A 22,135-nucleotide genomic window follows, 5' to 3' on the forward strand; every position below is an offset into this window, starting at 1 on the left:
CCCCGGGAAAGACCGAGGACACGCTGGAGGGATTATATCTCCCGGCTGGCCTTGGAACGCCTCGGGATCCCAGAATGAGCTGGAAAGTGTTGCGGGTGAGAGGGAAGCCTGGGTCGGCCTGATGGACCTGCTGCCACCGCGACCCGACCCCGGATAAGCGGCTGATAATGGATGGATGGATGGAAATATTTAATTGCAATTAATATTCAATACGGTCACAGATACTAACAGACTTTAAATAATGGCTACTGTGTCAAATGTCTCAGAAGCATTTTGTTAATATAAGATGTTTGGTGTACTTGAGTCTGTATATTAATACAAGAAAGAGCTACTTAACTAATATTCTGGAAAGCAAATAGGGCACCTGTTGCTAAACACATTTTGGTTCAAATTAATCCAAATTAAGCAAACAATCTTACAAACACGGTAGTTTTGCATAATCATCAGATATCCTGGTGACTGACGACAAATTTGGTGCCACTACACTTCGTCCTAAAACCCAAACTGAGATCATTAAAAGAGATCTTCTGAAAAAAGTATTGTAGCGTTACTAACACAGGATTCCTGGTGGTTGAACAGGATGTCTACACTGCATTATAATTAAGTTATTTAAATGTATGCAAATGCACATCATCAATATAGCTGTTGTAGTAAAACAGGGTATGAGCCCATTGATATTGTAAAAGATTTGTCATTTTAGACTTTAATGTGACGCTATAGAATATTAATTAAATAGTAATACAAATTCATATAAATGATATTTCTTCAAAAGGACAACTGTAGTACAACAAGGGGGAGCCCGATGATGCAGGACATGATTTTGGTAATGCTACAATTCATAATAGTGAAGTCATTGAATATTTGTAGTATGTATTTTCTGCATTGCACTTTGCAGACGGGCCCTGCGCCCTGCGGCCCTGCGCCCTGCGGCCCTGCGCCCCTGCGCCCTGCGGCCCTGCGGCCCTGCGCCCTGCGCCCTGCGGCCCGCGCACTCGTCTCACAGCCGGCTGCACAGAGACCAGCGTTATCCGTACAGCTCGGAGAACGACCCGTTTTTATAAATTGAAGGTTGTAGCTTGTTGTCTGCGTCACTACGATTACAGAGAGGTATCGTTTGTGTTTTAACACCGTTTAGCGAAAGAGTTATTGATCCGGGAAGTCCGAATCTGTGAATCTCTTTCCAACTTTCCGGACTGTCTGAGACGATCAGCTGCGTCTGTGGTGATCAATGTCCGCGGCTCGAGAAGCTCTCTAAATAAATGATTCCTTGCCGGCAGAATCTATTGCGCTGCGTACAGGAAGTCATGATGATGTGAGGACGGATCTTGGCGATCTGAAAGAACTCTCCCTGTAAAACTAGTAGGCTCGTTCGTTAGAGCTGCGCCTGTTCTGGAGTCCAGAGAGCAGCGGCCCAGCAGGAGGCGGAGTCAATAACCTGCGATCAAGTCGGACAGTTTTAGGCTGCCTTCAAAGTAGACACAGGAAGTCACAGAAAAAAAGTACTTCCTGTTAGTTCCGAACTTTTGTCTACAGATCGTTAGGATTTATTCATGTGTTTGTAAATATATATTTATGTAGAAATGTGTGTGTAGCTGCATCCTTTGGTCTTTTGATGTCTGCCTGTGAAATACATTACTACTCATTTTGATGTGTGTTATATAAATACAATTTTGTTTTATCAACCACACAAATGTTTTTAGATCAAACATGAGACTAATAGTCAACAATCCAGCGTTAAGTATTCCAACTACACATAACATAAGGATTTTCTCCAACACGTGGTGTTTGCTGTCAGATCTAAGAGCCAATCAGCTCTCTGATGTGGGACAGCAGGCGTTTCCCATCATGCACTGGGCCACGCAGTCTGTGGAGATCTACTGCAGCGGCTGGCTCAAAAATCGATGGCCGGCTTGATCTCGTGAGAGTATCGTTGATTACGTGTGCATGACGTCAGAGCAAGTCGGACACAAATCTAACCAGCATGCATTGCGCGCTGATCGCCGGCAATCGATTCATCTCGAACGAGCCTAATATAATATCGCTCCTTCACCAATGAGGAGGTGAGCTGCCGTTTTTGTCCGTGGGAGTGTCCAGTTTATCCAGTAAATTTCAGTCAGCCTGCCAGGGAGCAGGTTTACATTTTTGGCTGTGTTGCTATGGTGATTTATCTAAGCTTGCTTCGAGAAACCGAAAAGCCTGACCTACGTCATCTTATCCTGACAACATCTATGTGTATACAAATCCTGTGAGGTCATAACACACTGTCCCTCTGCTGTTCTGTCCTGCAGGTCAGAGGTCGCCTGCTGGTATTTTCTTATGAAGCCACAATAACATTTTCAATTAATAACACTTTCCATTTCAAATGTTCGGTCACAAACCTGGGGGGTGTTCTTCGTACCTGGCTAAACAAAGTCAAGCAAATGTCCTAATCTCCATCTTAAATGAGCGAGATGATTGACATCAGGCTGTCTGGGTTTCTTCACGGCTGATCCGCTGAAACGTCTCGTTCATTCTAGCCAGACGTCAGTCATCTGATAAATGCGCCGCTCCTCTTCAGAAGGATAATAATGGAGCACTGACACCACCATGTTCTAACAGTACAATGGACAATAAACTCAGAGGAACCTCTTTTTATTCCTCTGCTGAGAAGCAGGAGATGAACATGAAGGCATATGAGGAAGTCAAAGTCATTCACAGCAAACGCGGTGCGAATATTCCAACGTTTTTGCAACATTGTTGCCATGAACGCAACTTTAACTCCGCCCCCTCTGAGAGACATAAGCGTCTAAATATATCAGACAAGTTAAATGCGTCAGTGTTGGGAAAATGTATCGGCTAATTTGAAGTGCTTCATCACCCAAATCAATCAGATTATATTTACGAATAAATATATACTTATGAGGATATATGTACTGTATGCACGTATGAATCATGTACTATATGTGTGTATATGAGTGTGAATATGTGTATGGGCGGATCAGTATGTATGCATTATTCATAATCAGAAATTCAATCAATTGAAGCAGTGAAAATACATTGTGTGTGATTCTCTGTATTCTCATCACGATCACCTTAATCATGTTCTACAATAATGATATGTATGGTGTACTAATAACACTGTCATATAATTATGATGCTTTCATCACATCCATAAGTTTCTTAAGAGCTAAATAAACTTAACAGCGTCATGCAGCGGCTGACAGTCTGTGTCTGAGACGATCAGCTGCGTCTGTGGTGATCAGTGTCCGCGGCTCGAGAAGCTCTCTAAATAAATTATTTCTTGCCGGCAAAATCTATATCGCCGCGTACAGGAAGTCATGATGATGTAAAGGATGGATCCTGGAAAGAACTCTCTCCCTATAAAACTAATATCGCTCCTTCATCAATGAGGAAGAAGCTGCCTTTTTTGTCCGTGGGAGTGTCCAGCTTATCCAGTGAAGTTCAGTTAGCCTGCCCGGGAGCAGGTTTACATTTCTGGATGTGTTGCTATGGTGATTTATCTAAGCTTGCTTCGACGAACCGAAAAGCCTGACCTACGTCATCTTAGCCTGACAATTAGCCGCTAACTCAGTAACCAGGTACGAGAATCAGGGCCCTGGAAATGTTTGCAAAGGGTAGCGATGTACTGACGATAATCCTGATATTAAAGAAACTAAACACTCAAATGATATTATCATGGGACCTCTGACATCACTTTATATATCCGGTTATAAGCTCCTCCTCCACCTAGATGTCGCGATAATGTCATTATCGTGAACTCTTTCGGCCGTGAGATAGATAGATAGATAGATAGATACACACATATATACATATACACATACATATATATATATATATATATACATATATACACACACACCAGCAGCAGTCGGACATTCAGACGGGCACTTTCAGCATGTTGTTGCTCACCAACAGGAAAGAAGAACTTCTGTCCATCCTCAGAGGATCCTCCTCTGATGCCGTCCTGAACTTTCTGCCCTTCTCCTCTTAAAGGTTTTTTTGGGAGCGTTCTTCCTGTTCTGATGTGAGGGTCAAAGGTCAGAGGAGGTCATACGAGTACAGATTGTATAGTGAATTGAACTGTTTGTCTGACGGCTCACATTTCTGAACTTCTCCTCGCACACTTAAAACCATAGAAAACTAAAAGAGATCCAGGTTGTAATAAAGAGTCACAAGTCATTGGTTTGATGTGTGCGGTACTTCTTCTGCTTTTAAAGGTTCCCTTACCCACACGGTCACTATCCACATCACTGATGATCACTTATCAAAAATCTCATTGTGTAAATATTGTTTAAAAATGGCCAATCAATGTCATAAATATAGTGATATGTGATTTTCTCCATGTCGCTCAGCCCCTAATCCAAACTACAGTCGGGTGATAACCACACCTCCTTCTGCGTGTTACAAGCTGCAGGCTACCATATGGTGGTCTGCTCCTGATCCTTTTGAAGGTTGAGGGTTCTGCTTGGTTCTTATAACAGATGCTGCTTAAAGACTGTGGTGACAACTGGGAAGGAGTGAGAATGCACCTCAAGGAGGTGAGAGCCGGCACCGGGAGAGGGCCGACTCTCTGCAGATCTCTTTCCCTCCACCCAGCGCAAATAAAACACTGCTGGAACTCTGGAGACTTCCTTCTTCCACATCAGCCTAACTTGAGTTGATAAAGGACACAATGCTGAACCTCGGTGTGAACATGCTGAGGGAATCCTTCCCCCGGACCTGTGAGGACCCACCGGGTGATCACATGTGCTCCGAGTGACTCTGCAGGCAGGAGATCGTCTCTCAGACCGGCTTCCCCTCGAAGCAGATCTGGTAGACCGCTGTGAACAGAGGGAACCTGGGGAGGGAGGATGGAGACAGTCAAAGGAGGGCGGTCAGCACCAGGAAGCCTGCCGGAGAACCGATGGGCCCCAACGTGCCAGTTCATAGATCGAGGTGGAGACCACATTTCAGCACTGTGAGCAATTCTCAACCACGCGACCTGCCGAAAATGACCACAAGCCTGCGTTAGCCATAGGGGATTCAAAGAGATGACAGCAAATGCATCAATATGTATACAAGGTTGATATTTATTCAATATCCTTTATAATGGCTGGACTTTGGGAACATTTTAATGATGGTGTTTTACCAGTTTAGTTGAACTTAAAGGATCTTCGTTGAACTTCAATAAGGGGAGGTTATGACTGGTTCACTGGTTATGACTGATAATGATATATATAAAAAATAAAAGTATCAAAAGGTGTTTAGTCATTTCTCAGCAGGTACAACATTTAAGTGGAACTTCATTGAAAGAAAAATGCTAATGCAGCGCTTAACAATAATTATAGGCCTATTAAATTGACATGGTGTCATTTTTCCTAAAGGTAGCCAATATAAACAATTTAATAACTTCATATTTAAATATGTCTGAAAGTTCCATCCTACCTGTGTCAGTTTGGACTATTTCATCTAGCCACTCATGTTAAATGTTAGACAGACCTTTTTCTGGGGCGCCTGCTCTGCCTTTCTTTTCGCCATGGTAGCCTATAGCTGCTGGAGCAGGGCCCGCCAAGAGGAGCCTAAACAGCGCCGGCCCGAGCTCATGTGGCGCTCTGGGCGAGCTTCACTCCTGGCGCCCGGAGGAGGACAGCGGGGTGGGGGGTGCTAACGGAGGCAGAGCGCTAGCAGAGGTACAGAGAGCGCATGTCGAGAAACGGGACGCTGATTGGCCAAGAAGACTCGACACGGCACATCAAAGATCTTATTATTGTGGAGATGGCTCACTCCTATCTCAGAAACACTGGCGCAAAAAAGATTTTTAACCCCTGAAAAAAAAATCATTTGTGCGGTCTGAAAAATCTATTGCGCGGCCACTTCGACTGGCCGCGCACAGCTTAGAGGGAACACTGCCCGGAGGCCTTTAGGTTAGTTCCCTACCCGAGCAGTTTGGTGGCCAAAACAAAAAAACATCCTCCGGACCATCTGAACATCATAGAGGGTCAAATCATTCTCTCTCACACACACACACACACATAATTTTTAAGATATTAAGCATCGTATGAACAGTAAATGTTGTCAAAGAACTCTTCAAACAGAATCATTTTAAAATGATTAAACAGACAGAGCATGACTCACCCTCCATTTATTTTTAATCCCCTTCCTAAAATAGAAACCGTGCTCTCTGCAGCTGAACACTAGCATCCAGACACAGCTCAACACTTCATGTGGAGATGAGATTCCAAAACTCATTAATAACCTTTCAACCGTTTACTAAAGAAAAGCTCTTGATAGTTCAATGCATTTAAAATCAGACTCATTCAAATAAGTCCACATTTAGCAGAATATGCACTTTTCTTCATAACACGCACACATCATATGATTGGATATTATTATATCCTCTGCAGGGAGACGATGTGCATGTGTGTGTGCGTGAGCCTCTGTGCCCGTCTGTCTGTCCACAGCTGCTTTGACAATGGGAACCCTCAGCCTCATATCTCCTGCGCTCATTAATACAAATATATTTTTCATACAGTCATTGACTGCTGAAGAAGCTAACAGCTAACGAAGCTAACTACTAACAGAGCTAACACACAGCAGGATTGACAGTTTGTGTTCAGGCTCCACACGAGGTGCGAGTGAACCATCATCCTCAAACATGCAACCGAGAGAGAAACGCTCCGTGTTCTCCACCAAACCTCGTGGAGGAATCTTTGTTTTAAACGCTGGAATCTGGATGAGAAACGCTCCAAGCCGCGACACAAAGTGAAATTATTAGGAGACGTGTTTGTTCCTCGGTTAATTTGGTGTTTGTGATTTCAAGAGCAGCTCCGTCTGGTTCCGAAAATCTCTTCCAGTTGATATTAATGATGACGTGGGTCAGGCCTGGACTAAAAGCAGGACCCAGATGCAGAGGATATACGTACAAGCGCATTTTATTGTTTTTTTGATCCTCTTTGAAGAGTGACAAAACCATTGGGCTATGAAAACAACTCTCTCACTAAATCCTTAAACATAAAACGCTCCCGAAGGAGGAAACAGAAAAACAACTTACGTGGCGAAGCACAAAAACTTGGAAAAAACAACTAGGACTGTGGATACGGGGTTAGGCGCACGGACAAGGACAAACACTTTGGCACAAGACAAAGGGGAAGCGCAGACTATAAGCACATGAGGGTAATGGGGAACAGGTGGCAACAATCAGACGGTGACACATGAGGAAGGGCAAGTGACCTGAAACGAGAGGAGAGTTAGGCTTCAAAATAAAACAGGAAGTTACGAGACCAAACCCCAAGACACAACAACCCTCACAACGTGACAACGTGTAGTCCAGTAAAGCAGCAGAGTTTGTAGAATCCAACAGTTTCTGAGTGGAGTTCTGTTGCACACGGTCCCAATCAGGCCACCTGTTCTTTAATTAATATACTGTTTATCGTTTGAAGTTAAAAAGTTTTAAGCTGTAGTTTGAAGTCAAGTGTTTTGTATGTATTTGTATTTATAGTATACTTTAAACAGTTAATATATTGTTCAATTTGAAGAAATAAATTTGCATTGGCAATAAAAAAAAGCCTTTCTTTAATGTCGTCAATCATCGTTTTGTGCTCTGTTTTTTAAAGTATCGGTTCAGGCACCGGTATCGTTTTTAAAGTATCGTTTTAGCACCGGTATCGGAAAAAAACAAACGACACTCATCTCTAGCGAGGACACTTAGTGAGGACACGTAGCGAGGACACTTAGCGAGGACACGTAGCGAGGACATGTAGCGAGGACACGTAGCGAGGACACTTAGCGAGGACACGTAGCGAGGACACTTAGCGAGGACACGTAGCGAGGACACGTAGCGAGGACACGTAGAGAGGACACGTAGCGAGGACACGTAGCGAGGACACGTAGCGAGGACACGTAGCGAGGACACGTAGCGAGGACACGTAGCGAGGACATGTAGCGAGGACACGTAGCGAGGACACTTAGCGAGGACACGTAGCGAGGACACTTAGCGAGGACACGTAGCGAGGACACGTAGCGAGGACACGTAGAGAGGACACGTAGCGAGGACACGTAGCGAGGACACGTAGCGAGGACATGTAGCGAGGACACGTAGCGAGGACACGTAGCGAGGACACGTAGCGAGGACAAGAGTGAAAGTGAAAGTTGGTGCTACGTGCCGATGCCTGTTCAAAACACTTACCTCAATAAATCCTTTACAAAACGCTGTTTATTTATGTGTATTATATATATATATTAATCTGTCTATGCATTCATACACCAGTCAGAGAAATATGTGAAGCACTTTGAATCGCCTTGTTGTTGAAATGTGCTATACAAGTAAACTTGCCTTGCCTTGCCTCACACACTCACACTCTCACACACACGAGTCTGGTCTAGTCTGGTCTAGTCTAGTCTAGATGTTCATGCCTCTGCAAGAGTATTTTTTATCCAGGGTCACCATGTAGCCCTCATGACGATGATGATGATGAAGGCTGTTCACCATTAGATCATCTAGGAACCGCAGCCTGCTTCCTGGTGACTAGGGAACTGTCCATGGTGCTGAACTCCATTGTGTCAGCACGAGGAACACACAAACACATACTGATGAACTCAATGTTTCACTTTTAAACAGATTCAAATATTCCTGCAAATGCAGCGGTTATGTTCCCAAAAGTTTTATTCTATCAAGGTTCCCAATGACGCAATAAGTGCTCCTGCACGAGCTGCCTACCTGTGCCACGTGTGTTTGTTGTTGTGTAGACTATTGTGAGTCAGAGGACCAGACCTTAATGTGCGTGGCGGAGACGCAATCCACCATCTAGTTGCAGAGGTCCCGGATGAACTGGTGGGGGACCATGTAGACCAGCAGGTCGGCCATCGGGATGCTGCTGCGCTCTACGCGCTCTTGTGACTCCTCCCGCCGGCTGGCGCGTGCGTGTGGGGCTGCGTCCTCTTCTGATGATGTCATGGCATTAACAAGCCTGTCGTTTTTGTCATATACGGTAATCTAATGCGCTTGCACATATACCGGAAGTTATACGGGAAGTGAACGTTATGCATGAACAAACTAAGAAGCCTCTATCGCATTACTTTACATGTTGTCAGAAGTAAAAGCGGAGTCATGGCAAAGTTCAATCCCCCGACGAACTTTTCCTTCGATAAGCCAGGAGAATGGCCGGAGTGGAAGCAGCGTTTTGTAAGATTCAGAACCGCCACTAAACTGGACAAAGAAGATGTCGCCGTGCAGGTCAGCAGTCTGATATACGCAATGGGAAGCGAGTCGGAGAACTTCCGTTCGTTTGCGTTTGCCGAAGAGGGACACGTAGATGATTTTGTTTGGGTGCTTGCAAAGTTCGACGAGTACTTTGTGCCGAGAAGGAACGTAATACAGGAACGTGCATGTTTCCATCTGCGCACGCAAAGACTGGGAGAGAAAGCTGAGACTTTTATCAGGGCTTTGTACGAGCTGGCGGAGCATTGCGAATTCGGCGCGAGCTGAGATGAGAACATCCGCGACCGGATCGTAGTGGGAATACTCGACAAAGACGCGTCACGGAAGTTGCAGCTGACGAAGGACCTGACGCTACCGCTGACTATAGAGACAGTCAGGCAGTCGAGGAAGTTGCTTCGCAAGTCAGCATGCAAGGAGAGACAATGGGGGTGATACAGGAAGTCACTCACGAGCGCAGCAAATACCCAAGCCACTACGGTAAGCCCAGAGGGGGAAATAAAGGACAATGTGGACTGTGTGGGAAAGCGTGGCACAGTAAAGATGAAAGATGTTAACATCATCCGCGAGGAGACCTACCACTCACTCATCCCCAAAAGACCACTGGAGCCTGCAGATATGCCACTGGACAGCCCAGGCGGCGAGCTGCAGTGCATAGGACAGATCCAGAGCACTGGAACCTACAAAGGAAAAACTCACCCACTCACAGCATATGTCATCCGCGGACGTACTGTAAACAACCTACTCAGCATACCGTTGTCTGTGGAAATGAATCTGGTGAGGAGAGTGGATGAAACGGTGTGCGACAGAGGACATCCACAGGCATATGGCGAGCATGGGACATTAAAGACTGAACCGGTGCGAATACGGTTGAAAGACAACGCTCAGCCATATGCTGTATACACAGCACGACGCGTACCTCTCCCTATGCTGAACAAGGTCAAGGAGGAGCTCCAGAGGATGGAGAGGAATGGCATAATCGAGAAGGTAACACAGCCCACGGACTGGTGTGCACCCATGGTGCCAGTCTTGAAGAAGAGCACAGGTAAAGCCCGCATCTGTGTTGATCTCAAGAGGCTGAATGAGGCGGTGAAAAGAGAACAGTATATCCTGCCTACTACTGATGAGATTGCAGCAAAGCTGAGTGGGGCCACTGTCTTCTCTTCGCTCGATGCTGCCAGTGGGTTCTTCCAGATACCGTTGCATCCAGACAGCTGTAAGCTCACTACCTTCATTACGCCATTTGGCAGATTCAACTTTAAGCGGCTACCGTTCGGAATAACGAGCGCACCAGAAATCTTCCAGAGGAAGATGATGGAGACCCTGCAGGGCCTAGAGGGTGTCGAGGTCTTCATGGACGACATTCTGGTCTATGGGGCCACTAAGGAGGAGCATGACGGTCGCCTGGAAAAGGTAATGCAGCGCATAGAGACAGCTGGTCTGAAGCTAAATCGTGAGAAGTGCTCCATCAGGCAGAGTCAGCTGCGGTTCCTCGGGCATCTCATTGACCGGTCCGGAATCCGGCCTGACCCAGACAAAGTGGAAGCTATTCGGCAGCTGTCACCACCAGCAGACGTGCAAGAGTTGAGAAGGATTCTGGAATGGTGAATTATCTAGGAAAATACATCCCCAAACTCTCAACGGTAGGACAGCCGCTGTACGAGCTCCTGAAGGACAAGAATACATGGACATGGAGCCACGCACAACAAACAGCCTTTGAACACATCAAGGAGCTGTTGACAACTGCACCAGTACTCGTTTTCTATGACTTAAGCAAGTTCACGGCTGTGTCAGCGGACACAAGTAGTTATGGACTAGGGGGTGTACTCCTTCAGCTCCACGGGGAGCAGTGGAAACCTGTGGCATATTGCTCCAGACGCCTCACCGACGCAGAAACACGCTACGCCCAAATAGAAAAGGAAGCTCTGGCTGGTGTGTGGGCATGCGAGAAGTTCGACAGATACCTCAATGGACTAGAGCAGTTCAAGCTAATCACTGACCACAAGCCGCTTGTGCCTCTCATTAACAGTCGCAGCCTGGACAATGTACCTATACGATGTCAGCGTCTCCTCATGAGGCTCATGAGATTCAATCCAGTGGCAGAGTATGCTCCAGGGAAAACTCTGGTCGCTGCGGACACCCTGTCACGCAGTCCACTGGCCAGCACGTGTGCAGAGACAGACACACACAGTGAGGTGGCATGCTATGTTGCTAGTGTAGTAGAGGGTTCCCTGCGTCTACAAACAAGATGGATGAAATCAGAATGGCAACGACAGCCGACGCCGAACTGATGTCAGTTGTGAAGCTCATAAAGGAAGGATGGCCTGAACACTTAAGCAATGTGCCCATGGACGCGACAGAGTACGTCCAAGTAAAATCAGAGCTGTCAGAACACAGTGGCCTTGTCCTCAGAGGAAACAGGATTGTCGTGCCAAAGCAAATGAGAGGTGAGATCCTTCAGAAAATTCACGAAGGACACCAGGGTCTAGTGAAATGTAGGGAGAGAGCGTGCTCATCTGTGTGGTGGCCGGGGCTCTCTACGGAGATAAGCAGGCTTGAGACGTCATGTCAGGTGTGCTGTGAACTGAAAAGAACACAACAGAAGGAACCTCTCATCTCCACACCGCTTCCAGAGCGACCTTGGAAGAGAATTGCAATGAGCACAACCACCACAACTACCTGGTAATCTCAGATTATTACTCCAGGTTTCTAGAGATACTGCAGCTGCCCACAACAACAAGTGCACAAGTTATCCAAAGACTGAAAACAGTTTTCGCCAGGTTTGGCATTCCAGATGAGGTGGTGAGCGATAACGGACCCCAGTTTTTAAGTGCGGAGTTCAAGGAGTGCGCGAGGCAGCTCGACTTCAAGCACTGCACATCCAGCCCTCACCATCCACAGGCCAATGGGCACGCAGAGAGAGCCGTACAGACGGCAAAGAAGATTCTCAAGCAAGAAGATCCTGTGATGGCTCTGATGAGCTATAGGTCCACTCCCTGCTCCACCACAGGTTTCAGTCCAGCCGAGCTGTTGATGGGGAGGAAAATCAGAACCACACTCCCCACTCTGGAGAAAAATCTCCTACCCAAATGGCCCAGCAGGACAGCTGTGAAAGAGAGGGACGGGAGGGAAAAGGCTAAACAGGCTCACTACTTCAACCGCCGTCATGGAGCCAGGCCCTTTCCTGCCCTGCAACCAGGAGACGTTGTATTCTCCAAGTTAGACCATGAAAAATCGTGGTCTTTGCCAGCGGTGATCTCAAGTGAGAGCACCGCCCCGAGATCCTTCGTCATCAGGACGCAGCATGGAGCAGAGCTGCGGCGGAACCGCCGTCACCTCCAACCAGTGTCTTTTCCCCAGCCCACCCCAGCAGCACACGGGGAGTACTGCTCCTGTCAACCAGAGTGTGGCAACACCCACAACCCCTTTACCCGGTCAGACTGTGACCAGATCTGGACGGGTCTGCAAGCAAGTCGACAGACTTGACCTCTAGATGAGTGCAGACCATTTTAAGTTAAAGTGTTCCTTTGATGTTATTGACATAACACTGAAAAGAGGGGGAGATGTCATATACGGTAATCTAATGCGCTTGCGCATATACCGGAAGTTATATGGGAAGTGAACGTTATCACACGGTGATCCATTAAACCCAGTTGAGCAAACTAAGAAGCCTCTATCGCATTACTATACAGTTTTCACACATGTTGACGTAAAGACAGCCTCCAGATTACGTAACAGGGTGATGTAATGTTATGAGTTATGTTTCCATGATGAATATGATATGAACTCATGAGGCTCTGCAGAGTGTTGACACGTCATCACCACAGTATAGAGCATTACACACACAATAAAACATGTGTTGTAATAGTTGCATACTCTAGATTATTTGTATTATTTATTTTTCATGCATTCTTCCAATATATTGTTTCATCAGTTCAAAAAAAAGAAGCATATGCAAAAGGAGGAATAAATGATATATATATATATATATATATATATATATATATATATATATATATATATATATATATATATATATATATATGTATGTATGTATGTATATATATATATATATATATATATATATATATATATATACATATATATATATATATAAATATTATTATCTATAGCCTATCTGTTGATCATATCAGTCACGGACACGTTTCCAAACCTGCAGGAGAGAATTAGCATTAATAAATACAGGAGCCTCAGTCTGGTGCTCTCAGGTTTTACTGCATCACTGATTATGACGTCGACTGGGGGAGAGTCCCGGACCGGGGGGCGGGGGGTTCCCAACATATACACGCAATGACGACAGAGAGAGAGGGAGAGAGAAAGAGAGAGAGGGACAGCGAGAGAGAGACAGCGAGAGAGGGACAGCGAGAGAGAGACAGCGAGAGAGAGACAGCGCGCGCTCTGCAGTGAAACAGTCAGAGTATCCCTCCAGTCTGTAAACAGGGTCAGCAGGCTGGAGGAGCTCTCTCTCTCTCTCTCTCTCTCTCTCTCTCTCTCTCTCTCTCTCTCTGGAATCGGATCCAGGCAGCGAGCAGCATGAACCGGCCGGCGCGTCAGGACCGGAGCCCCGCTTTGAGCCCCGTTAGGAGGCAGCAGGAGCGGGTCGCACAGCCGCGCAGCCTGGCTGCGGCGGAGCAGCGATCCGGGTCCGGGACCTCCAGGGACGGCGGCGCGGGGTCGGCCCCCTCAATTCACAAGCCGGCCCGGAGCAAGCGGCACCTGGAGGGGGTCCTGAAGAAATACACGAACCCCCTGCAGGGCTGGCAGAGCAGGTAGGTCCCGGACTAAGTGTTCATGTCCTAGCTCATATCATATAGTTTATGATGGATATGATCTTACTCATACTCATATGATCCAACGCTGTTATGCATATGTGAATGTTTAAAAACTTTATTTTCTAAATGTTATATAATGTTTTATATTGAGATATTGAGTTAATCGGATTCATCCGCAGTGTTTGACAAAACCTTATTTATATATTCTGTTTTTGACCAACGTTGAATATTAAACTACTTCTTGGCAACATCCCATAATCTGGACCGGGTCAGTAAACCATCAGGTCACATCCACCGGTTCCCCCCTGTGTGTGTGTGTGTGTGTGTGTGTGTGTGTGTGTGTGTGTGTGTGTGTGTGTTTCCTTCCATTCAGTCTGAACTGCTTCGATGGCTCAGAGAGGAGATGCGGGGGAAACACTGAGTGAGTCATCAGGATCAGGAAAGCCCTGCACTCCCCTCTCTCTCTCTCTCTCTCTCTCTCCCCACTCTCTCTCTCTCTCTCTCTCTCACTCTCTCTCTCTCTCTCCCCACTCTCTCTCTCTCTCTCTCTCTCCCCACTCTCTCTCTCTCTCTCTCCCCACTCTCTCTCTCTCTCCCCACTCTCTCTCTCTCTCTCTCTCCCCACTCTCTCTCTCTCTCTCTCTCTCCCCCCCCTCTCTCTCTCTCTCTCCCCACTCTCTCTCTCTCTCTCCCCACTCTCTCTCTCTCTCTCTCTCTCTCTCCCCACTCTCTCTCTCCTCTCCTAGTGGATCCATACGAGGAGCGCGCACGGACACACACACACACACACAAACACACACACCACACACACACACGCACACACACACCTGACCTAGACTCAGAAACACATGAGAGTTTGTTATGAAGCTGGGACTCTTTTTCAGATACGATTTTTCCATGATAAGACAAAATTGTCCCAAACCCCCCCAAAAAATATATTTTTTTATAATATTATTAATTATAAAAAATATAATTATATTAATTAAATTAATTAAATTAATTAAATTGTCAATATTTGTGTTTTTGAGCTATGGAATATACCCAGTAATATTTGTAAATTAGGATATCTGCGCAAAATATCTGCTTTTCCTGCTTGTTCGCTCTGCTCATGCATGTCTCAGCTGCTAGTGCACCTCTGAGCTGCCCGTCTTGGGGCCAGATCGATTTGGCCCAAGAAAGACGGGTCCAATACGCAGTTTAGCCAATCACTGATTAAAGATATAAATGAATGACGTACAATTTATCCAATCAGCGCCCTAAAAAACACTTCCGGGAGGGCCAAAACTCATTTGGCCCAAGGCTGCGCGGTCCCGTGTCTCTGTCGCATCAGGGCAGACAAGGCGCGCGGCACCCATTTTAACAACATTACAGCGGCGCGAGCACAGTCGAGCACGTTCTTCAAAGAAAACCAAACGCTAACTTGGTATAATCTCTCCTCCTGTTTGAGAGAAGACCTTTGGTGGAGAAACTACAGGTGAAACACCTGGTCCCAGATCAGCCGGACATCATCAAAAGACAACAGACTCGCGTGAAAGGAGCAGCTGGAGCTTCTGTGCAAACGGCTAAGCTACAAAAGCCTGGTTTGGCTAAGCTAGCTGCTGGATGCAGTCGTGCTAACGCAGTATTTTATTTTCCATGCTTGCTTTTTTAAATCAACGTGGGTCCAGCATGGACAGATACGCAAGTAAGGGACATGAAGCACTTGTCGGAAAAATTAAGAAAACATGAGAACACCAGGAGGACACGCATGGATATAGGTCCGTCAAGCTACTAAGCATGGACGTCCACCTCGTAGAAGACCGCGGGGAAGACCCAGGACACGCTGGAGGGATTGCGGGTGAGAGGGAAACCTGGGTCAGCCTGCTGAACCTGCTGCCACCGCGACCCGACCCGGATAAGCGGCTGATAATAGATGGATGGAAGCTACTAAGCTAGCATATCAAGCTAAGTCAACATCGCTACCCACGGACGCCGGGCTGCGGTGAAGAAACACAATGAGGTGGATAATAGCAGGCACATTTTATGCAAAACAATTGACCGTGTGAGGTTTTGTGGGGCTTTTGAGTTGGCCTTGACGAGGCTCACTGCATGACGAGTGCTGCTGGAGCACCGTAACAGACAGCGATGCAGCGACAGGACAGCAGAGTTCCTTCTTAGACCAGAAGTGAGCAACTGCTGAGCCACTCACAAAGTGGACCGGATGAATCCTGCATTCATTCAAAATTCAGCACCTTCCAGCAGGGTTTGCTGAGGTGTGGGTCTCTTTATTCACGGCTCGTCATTCATTCCTTACCTTGCTCGTCCACCGCTGCTCCCGCTCCTTTGCTCGGGGCCAACTATGAAGTCTGTGTGTTTACAAACAGCAACATCTTCTTTCACCATGAAACAGTGATTTGTAATGGTATTGGAAGGCTGATCAGGTGATTGTGTGATGATTTAGTGGTTTTGTTTGGAGCACATTGAGCGACATTGGCCCTGAAGTGTCAGCAGTGTTAGCATGTCGTTATAGATATAGATTCACACTGCGTTATGCTTGTGTTGCTGAGGAGGTCTGGTTGGATCCACACAGTCACAGAGCGGCAGTAGAGCGGAGGAAACAGATCGCTGTGTGAAAACACATTTAAATTATTCATAGTGGCCTCTTTCTTCTCATCGCTGGCTATTCGTGTCTTATCGTAAACCTTTGTGCTTTTCTTCTACCCCTGTAGCACCCGCTCCCTTCATCCATCCAGCTTCAGAGGTTCTCATCAGTGCTTCATGACCACATTAAAGACTCAGGGTGAAATCATTCAGTGTGAGAAGGAATAAGATCTGCTCTCACTCTCATCTCCACTGAAGAATGCTGACTGAGTAATTCTGCATAACAGAGAGAGAGAGGGAGAGAGAGAGGGAGAGAGGGAGAAGGAGAGAGGGAGGGAGAAGGAGAGAGAGAGGGAGAAGGAGAGAGGGAGAGGGAGGGAGAGGGAGAGACTGACTCACTGACTGAGTTCAAAGAGATAAATAGAATGATACAATAGTTTGAAAGTTTGTTTTCTCATTAAATCCACAGTCCAGTCTCCCTCTCAGTGACAGTGACACAGCTGTTTCAAGTTAACCAATCATGGCTGTCACCACGACAACCGGTGACACGCACACAGGAGGAGCCAACTGACGTTAGTCAGCTGACATCCACAGTCTTAAGACACCTTGGCCCTATTCTTCGTACCTGGTTTACTGAGTTAGCCGGATCACTTTCAGGATAAGATGACGCAGGTCAGGCTTTTCGGTTCTTCGAAGCAAGTTTAGAAAAATCACCATAGCAACACATCGAAATCCCTTAACCTGCTCCAGAGTAGTAGTGAAATTCACTGGATAAGCTGGCCACTCCCACCGGACAAAAAAGCAGCTCACTTCCTCATTGATGAAGGAGCGATATTAGTTATATTAGTTTTATAGGGTGAGGGTTCTTCCAGATCACCAAGATCTGTTCTCACATCAGGATGACTTCCTGTACGCGCGCTATAGATTCTACCGAGACCTCCTTGAGTCGTACATTAAACACCACAGGCACAGCAGAGCATCGCTCGTCTCACATACTGTATGCAGACTGGATCACAGTGTCTCACAGACTTGATCACAGCCTTAAGCTTTTCTGCGACTGGTACATGTTTGTACAGTGTCTGCGATGCAGAGAACATCGGGAAAGCCGCTGCATGACGTGCTGTTCGTAGCGTTTATTTAGCGCTTGAGAAACTTATGGATGTGTTAAAGCACTCATACTTATATGACGGTGTTATTAGTACACCATACATATCATTATTGTAATGTGACAAAATGTGAAAACGTTCAAGGGGTATGAATACTTTTGCAAGCCACTGTATATATATATATATATATATATATATATATATATATATATATATATATATATACACACACAAGGGACTAAATCATAGAACCAGTTGGACATATTGTGACGGTCCGGACCTTTTCATGAGGACGCTCTTGCTAACTGGACCTCACTGGACATTGGTTGAATACCCCTCTAGGCCCTCTCTGTCCCAACCTCTCCATCTCATGTTTCTTCTTTTGTCTCTCACTCTCACCTCCTGCAGATATTTTGTACTAGACCCAGAGGTTGGCCAGCTCCAATATCATCTGAATGAACTCAGTAAAAGCCAGCGACTTGCCAGAGGGTCTCTGCCTCTTCTTGGAGCAATGGTGGTCTCCTGCGACGAGTATCCCTACATGTTTACCATCCAATCAACTGCTGGGGACGCCTACAAACTCAGAGGTAAGACAATGGGTCCTCATGTCTTTGCAGAAAGAGACTTTCTCTCATAAGATTGGGAAATGGCCACAGATATGCATTCTGTAACTCAGCGACGTTGTTGTCTCTATCATCTGTTGTCTGGGTACCAGCATCTCATAAAGCTTGTAGCTTTGCTCCCTGATGGATGGGAAAGCAAAGTGTGACACTTTCAGAGAGCCACTGTTAGTGTAGCATAAAGGAGCTTTCAGGTCAGTACTTTACATTGACGGGGTCTAGATGGACTGTTGCCGCAGTGCTACAGAACCCTGTTGGCCTCGCCTGACGGCACAGTCTGAGACAGCATCTCTCAAGTCGGTACATAGTACATCAAAATGAACAGCGCATTAATATCGTATAAGATATAGTGGAGTATGACATGACATCATGCACACCACATTCTCCACTGGTTGAACATCTCCACCACAACAGACTTCAGAAGCAGGTGATTTCTACCAGCCACTCCAAAAAGTCACTCACTGCCCTGTCCTCCTCCTCCCGTCCATCCCTAATACCCCCGACCACTGCAGAGTCATCAAAGAACTTCTGCAGATGGCATGACCCTGTGTTGTACTGGAAGTCAGTGGTGTACATGGTGAACAGGAAGGGAGACAGAACAGGTCCCTGTGTGGCTCCAGTATCACTGACCACTGTTTCAGACGGCACACGGACCAGTTGGACAAACTGGGCCGTGTGCCTGTGAGGTAGTCAGTGATCCAGGAGACGGTGGATGCGTCTACCCCCACCACCCGCAGCTTCTCACTCAGCAGCAGTGCTTGGATGGTGTTGAATGCACTGGAGAAGTCAAAGAAAAGGATTCTCACAGGGACACCGGTTCCATCCAGGTGCAACTGAGCTTGTTGCAGCAGGTAGATGATGCCGTCGTCCACTCCCACATGAGGCTGGTATGAGGCTGGTTCCACCTGCAGTCAGAGATGGACCAAGACCAGCCTCTTCAGCACCTTAATCACATGACATGTGATGATGGATGGATGTCACATACAAATTAGACATAGCCAGTTCGATTATTTGAACGACAGACACTCCATTCAACTTTAAGTCTCTGTGATTCTTCTGGACGTTGGTTGTGGAGGTTATTTGCATGACACAAGGATTTTGAGAAACAGCGTAGTTTATTTTAATTCCCTCTACCCCCACCTCTTTTCTCTCTCTTGGATAATTGTCTTGAGTTTCCAATTGGAATCATAACCCCTTTCAGGCACCCATTACAAGGGTGGAGTGCTTTAATAAAAAGCCTGGCAGGCCCTGTTCTATATTGAGAGGACGTTGAGGGTCATAATCCATGATTGATATGGTAATAGAAATTAGGCCCAATCTCCATTGACCCACATGACATCCAGGAGAGGATTGGACCCACATGAGGGACTCATCAAGTTATCATGATTATGCCATACATAAAAATATTCAAACCAAAAAAAGAAAGAGGCTTGTGCTTCTCTACTAACTCACCAAAATACCAACAACGTTGTCAAGTTGCTCCTGCTTTTTTCTTTTTCCTCCCTATCACCCAGCTCCCTCTTCCTCTTCTCCTGCCTTCTGTGTACTCCTTTAGGTACCTACTGCCAAACGTCTTTGCTATTTTGGATAGCCGAGTTTCGTTAGCTGTTTGTCAAGCACTCCGTCCAAAACACAGACACCGACATACCCCTCCAGAAGATAATTATTATAAATACACATTACTGACACTATTTCTGACAAAGAAAAGGGACTTTAAAGGTCACGTTGGCTGTCACAGCCTTTGCTGTTCCTCTGACCTTGTGATGGTAAATCCCAGCTGGAGCAAACCTCATAATATCTTTCATTTAGAGCAGGAGGTGGCGCCGCTTGGCAGCTCAAGTGTGGACTCTGAATCTTTGTCTGACTATCTGACGAAGCGCTGTCACCTGCCTCTCGACTGGAGCCATTTAAAAATTCCACTCAAACTATCAATAACCATGGAGTCAGAATCCCAATGCCTTTAGCTAACGCTGATGTTACTAGTTCATGCTATATCAGACAGATGCTACATTTTTATCTCTAATTCCTCATTTTTGGGGGGCGGTTGTAGCTCAGTGGGTGGAGTCTGGGTCTGACCAGGAGGTTGACGGTTTGATCGCTAATTTTACTACAGGATGGGTTACTACAGGATGGATTAAATTAAGAGGTCAACCTGTATGTATATACAGGTTAAGAGATCAACCTGTATGTATATGACCATGAAATAGAGTGTAAGTTTAAAATGATGTCAATGATTAAAAAATGATTTTCACATAATTAAGATAAAATAAGATAATCGTTTATTAGTCCCGCAGTGGGGAAATTACAGGATTACAGCAGCATTGCTCACAAGTGAATACAAATAATAATAAAATAGAACAAGTAGTATAAATATAAATAAGCAGTATAAACAGCAGAGAATTAATATACAGACTGAATAGAAAAGTATATATATATATATATATATATATATATATATATATATATATATATATATATATATAAAAGAAGTACTAGCACGTAAAAACCAGGTGAATGATAAAGTGATAAAGTGACCACATTCAGTTCAAAGTGTTCAAAGTGTTCAATTGTCAAAGTTGTCTACTGGCAGCTCAGCTGGTTGTGCAGCCTGACCGCAGCGGGAAGAAAGGACTTGCGGTTCCTCTCCCTCAGACACCGGGGATGAATCAGCCGGTGACTGAAGGAGCTGTGCAGTGCTGCCAGAGTGTCCTGCATGGGGTGGGAGGTGTGGCTTATCATGTATGAGAACTTCGTCATCATCTTCCTGTCTGTCCCCCACCACCTCCACGGTATCCAGAGGACGTCCCAGCACGCTGATGGCCTTCTTTACCAGTTTGTCCTGTCTCCTCCGGTCAGCTGCAGTGGTGCTGCTGCTCCAGAAGACCACTCCATAAAAGATAGCTGATGCCACCACAGAGTCAAAGAAGGTCTTCAGGAGTGCTCCCTGCACCCCAAAAGACCCCAGTCTCCTCAGCAGAAAGAGTCTGCTCTGTCCCTTTTTGTAAAGAGTGTGTACGTGGTCGGACCAGTCCCGTTTGTTGTTCAAGTGAACACCCAGGTACTTATAAGATTTGACAATCTCAACGTCCAGTCCCTGGATGCTCACCGGTACCGGGTTAGAAGTCCACCCGGCGGAAGTCCACCACCAGCTCCTTGGTTTAACTGGAGTTTATCTGGAGGCGGTTTCGCTGGCACCATCCTAAAAAGTCCTGATTTAGTTCTCTGTATTCCCTATCTGTGGAAATGAGGCCGACGATTGCAGAGTTGTCAGAGAACTTTTGCAGGTGGCAGTTTGCAGAGTTGTGGTTGAAGTCCGAGGTGTATATGGAGAAGAGGAATGAAGCCAGAACGGTTCCTTGTGGGGCTCCCGTGCTGCAGGACACCTGATCTGATTCACACTCCCGTATCCGCACATACTGTGGACGGTTGGTGAGGTAGTCCAGGATCCATGCAGTCAGGCGGTGGTCCACCCCGGTCTGCTCCAGCTTGTCCCTCAGAAGTAAAGGCTGGATGGTGTTGAAGGCTGGTGTTCCAGCCTTTTCCAGGTGAGAGAGGCATCTCTGCAGCACGGCGTCATCCACCCCGATGCCAGACTGGTAGCCGAACTGAAGTGGGTCCAGAGATGAACTCACCAGAGGGCGGAGATGGTGGGCTGTCAACGCCACCGGCCGGTAGCTGTTGAGGTCCTTGGGCCGCGGGGTCTTTGGTACCGGTACCACGCAGGACGTCTTCCATAGTTGTGGTACTTTCCCCAGTCTCAAGCTCAAGTTGAAGATGTGCTCCACTATCCCGCACAGCTGGTCTGCACAGGATTTGAGAAGCCTTGAGCTGATGCCGTCTGGA

General features: G+C 46.3%; 1 protein-coding gene across 1 annotated transcript in view; it reads left to right on the forward strand.

The window, feature by feature from the left end:
* Window positions 1–13,747: 13,747 nt before the first annotated feature.
* LOC306745180 (oxysterol-binding protein-related protein 10-like) overlaps window positions 13,748–22,135 on the forward strand; it is a gene marked incomplete at its 5' end in the record, with an annotated part of 57,770 nt that continues 49,382 nt past the window's right edge. The window contains 2 exons of the mRNA XM_079227932.1: window positions 13,748–13,983; window positions 18,081–18,259. Coding sequence (XP_079084058.1) covers window positions 13,748–13,983; window positions 18,081–18,259 — 415 coding nt within the window. The remainder of the gene's footprint in view (window positions 13,984–18,080; window positions 18,260–22,135) is intronic.

The sequence above is a fragment of the Taurulus bubalis genome, assembly GCF_910589615.1.
Source record: "Taurulus bubalis genome assembly, chromosome: 12".
Classification (NCBI taxonomy): Eukaryota; Metazoa; Chordata; class Actinopteri; order Perciformes; family Cottidae; genus Taurulus; species Taurulus bubalis.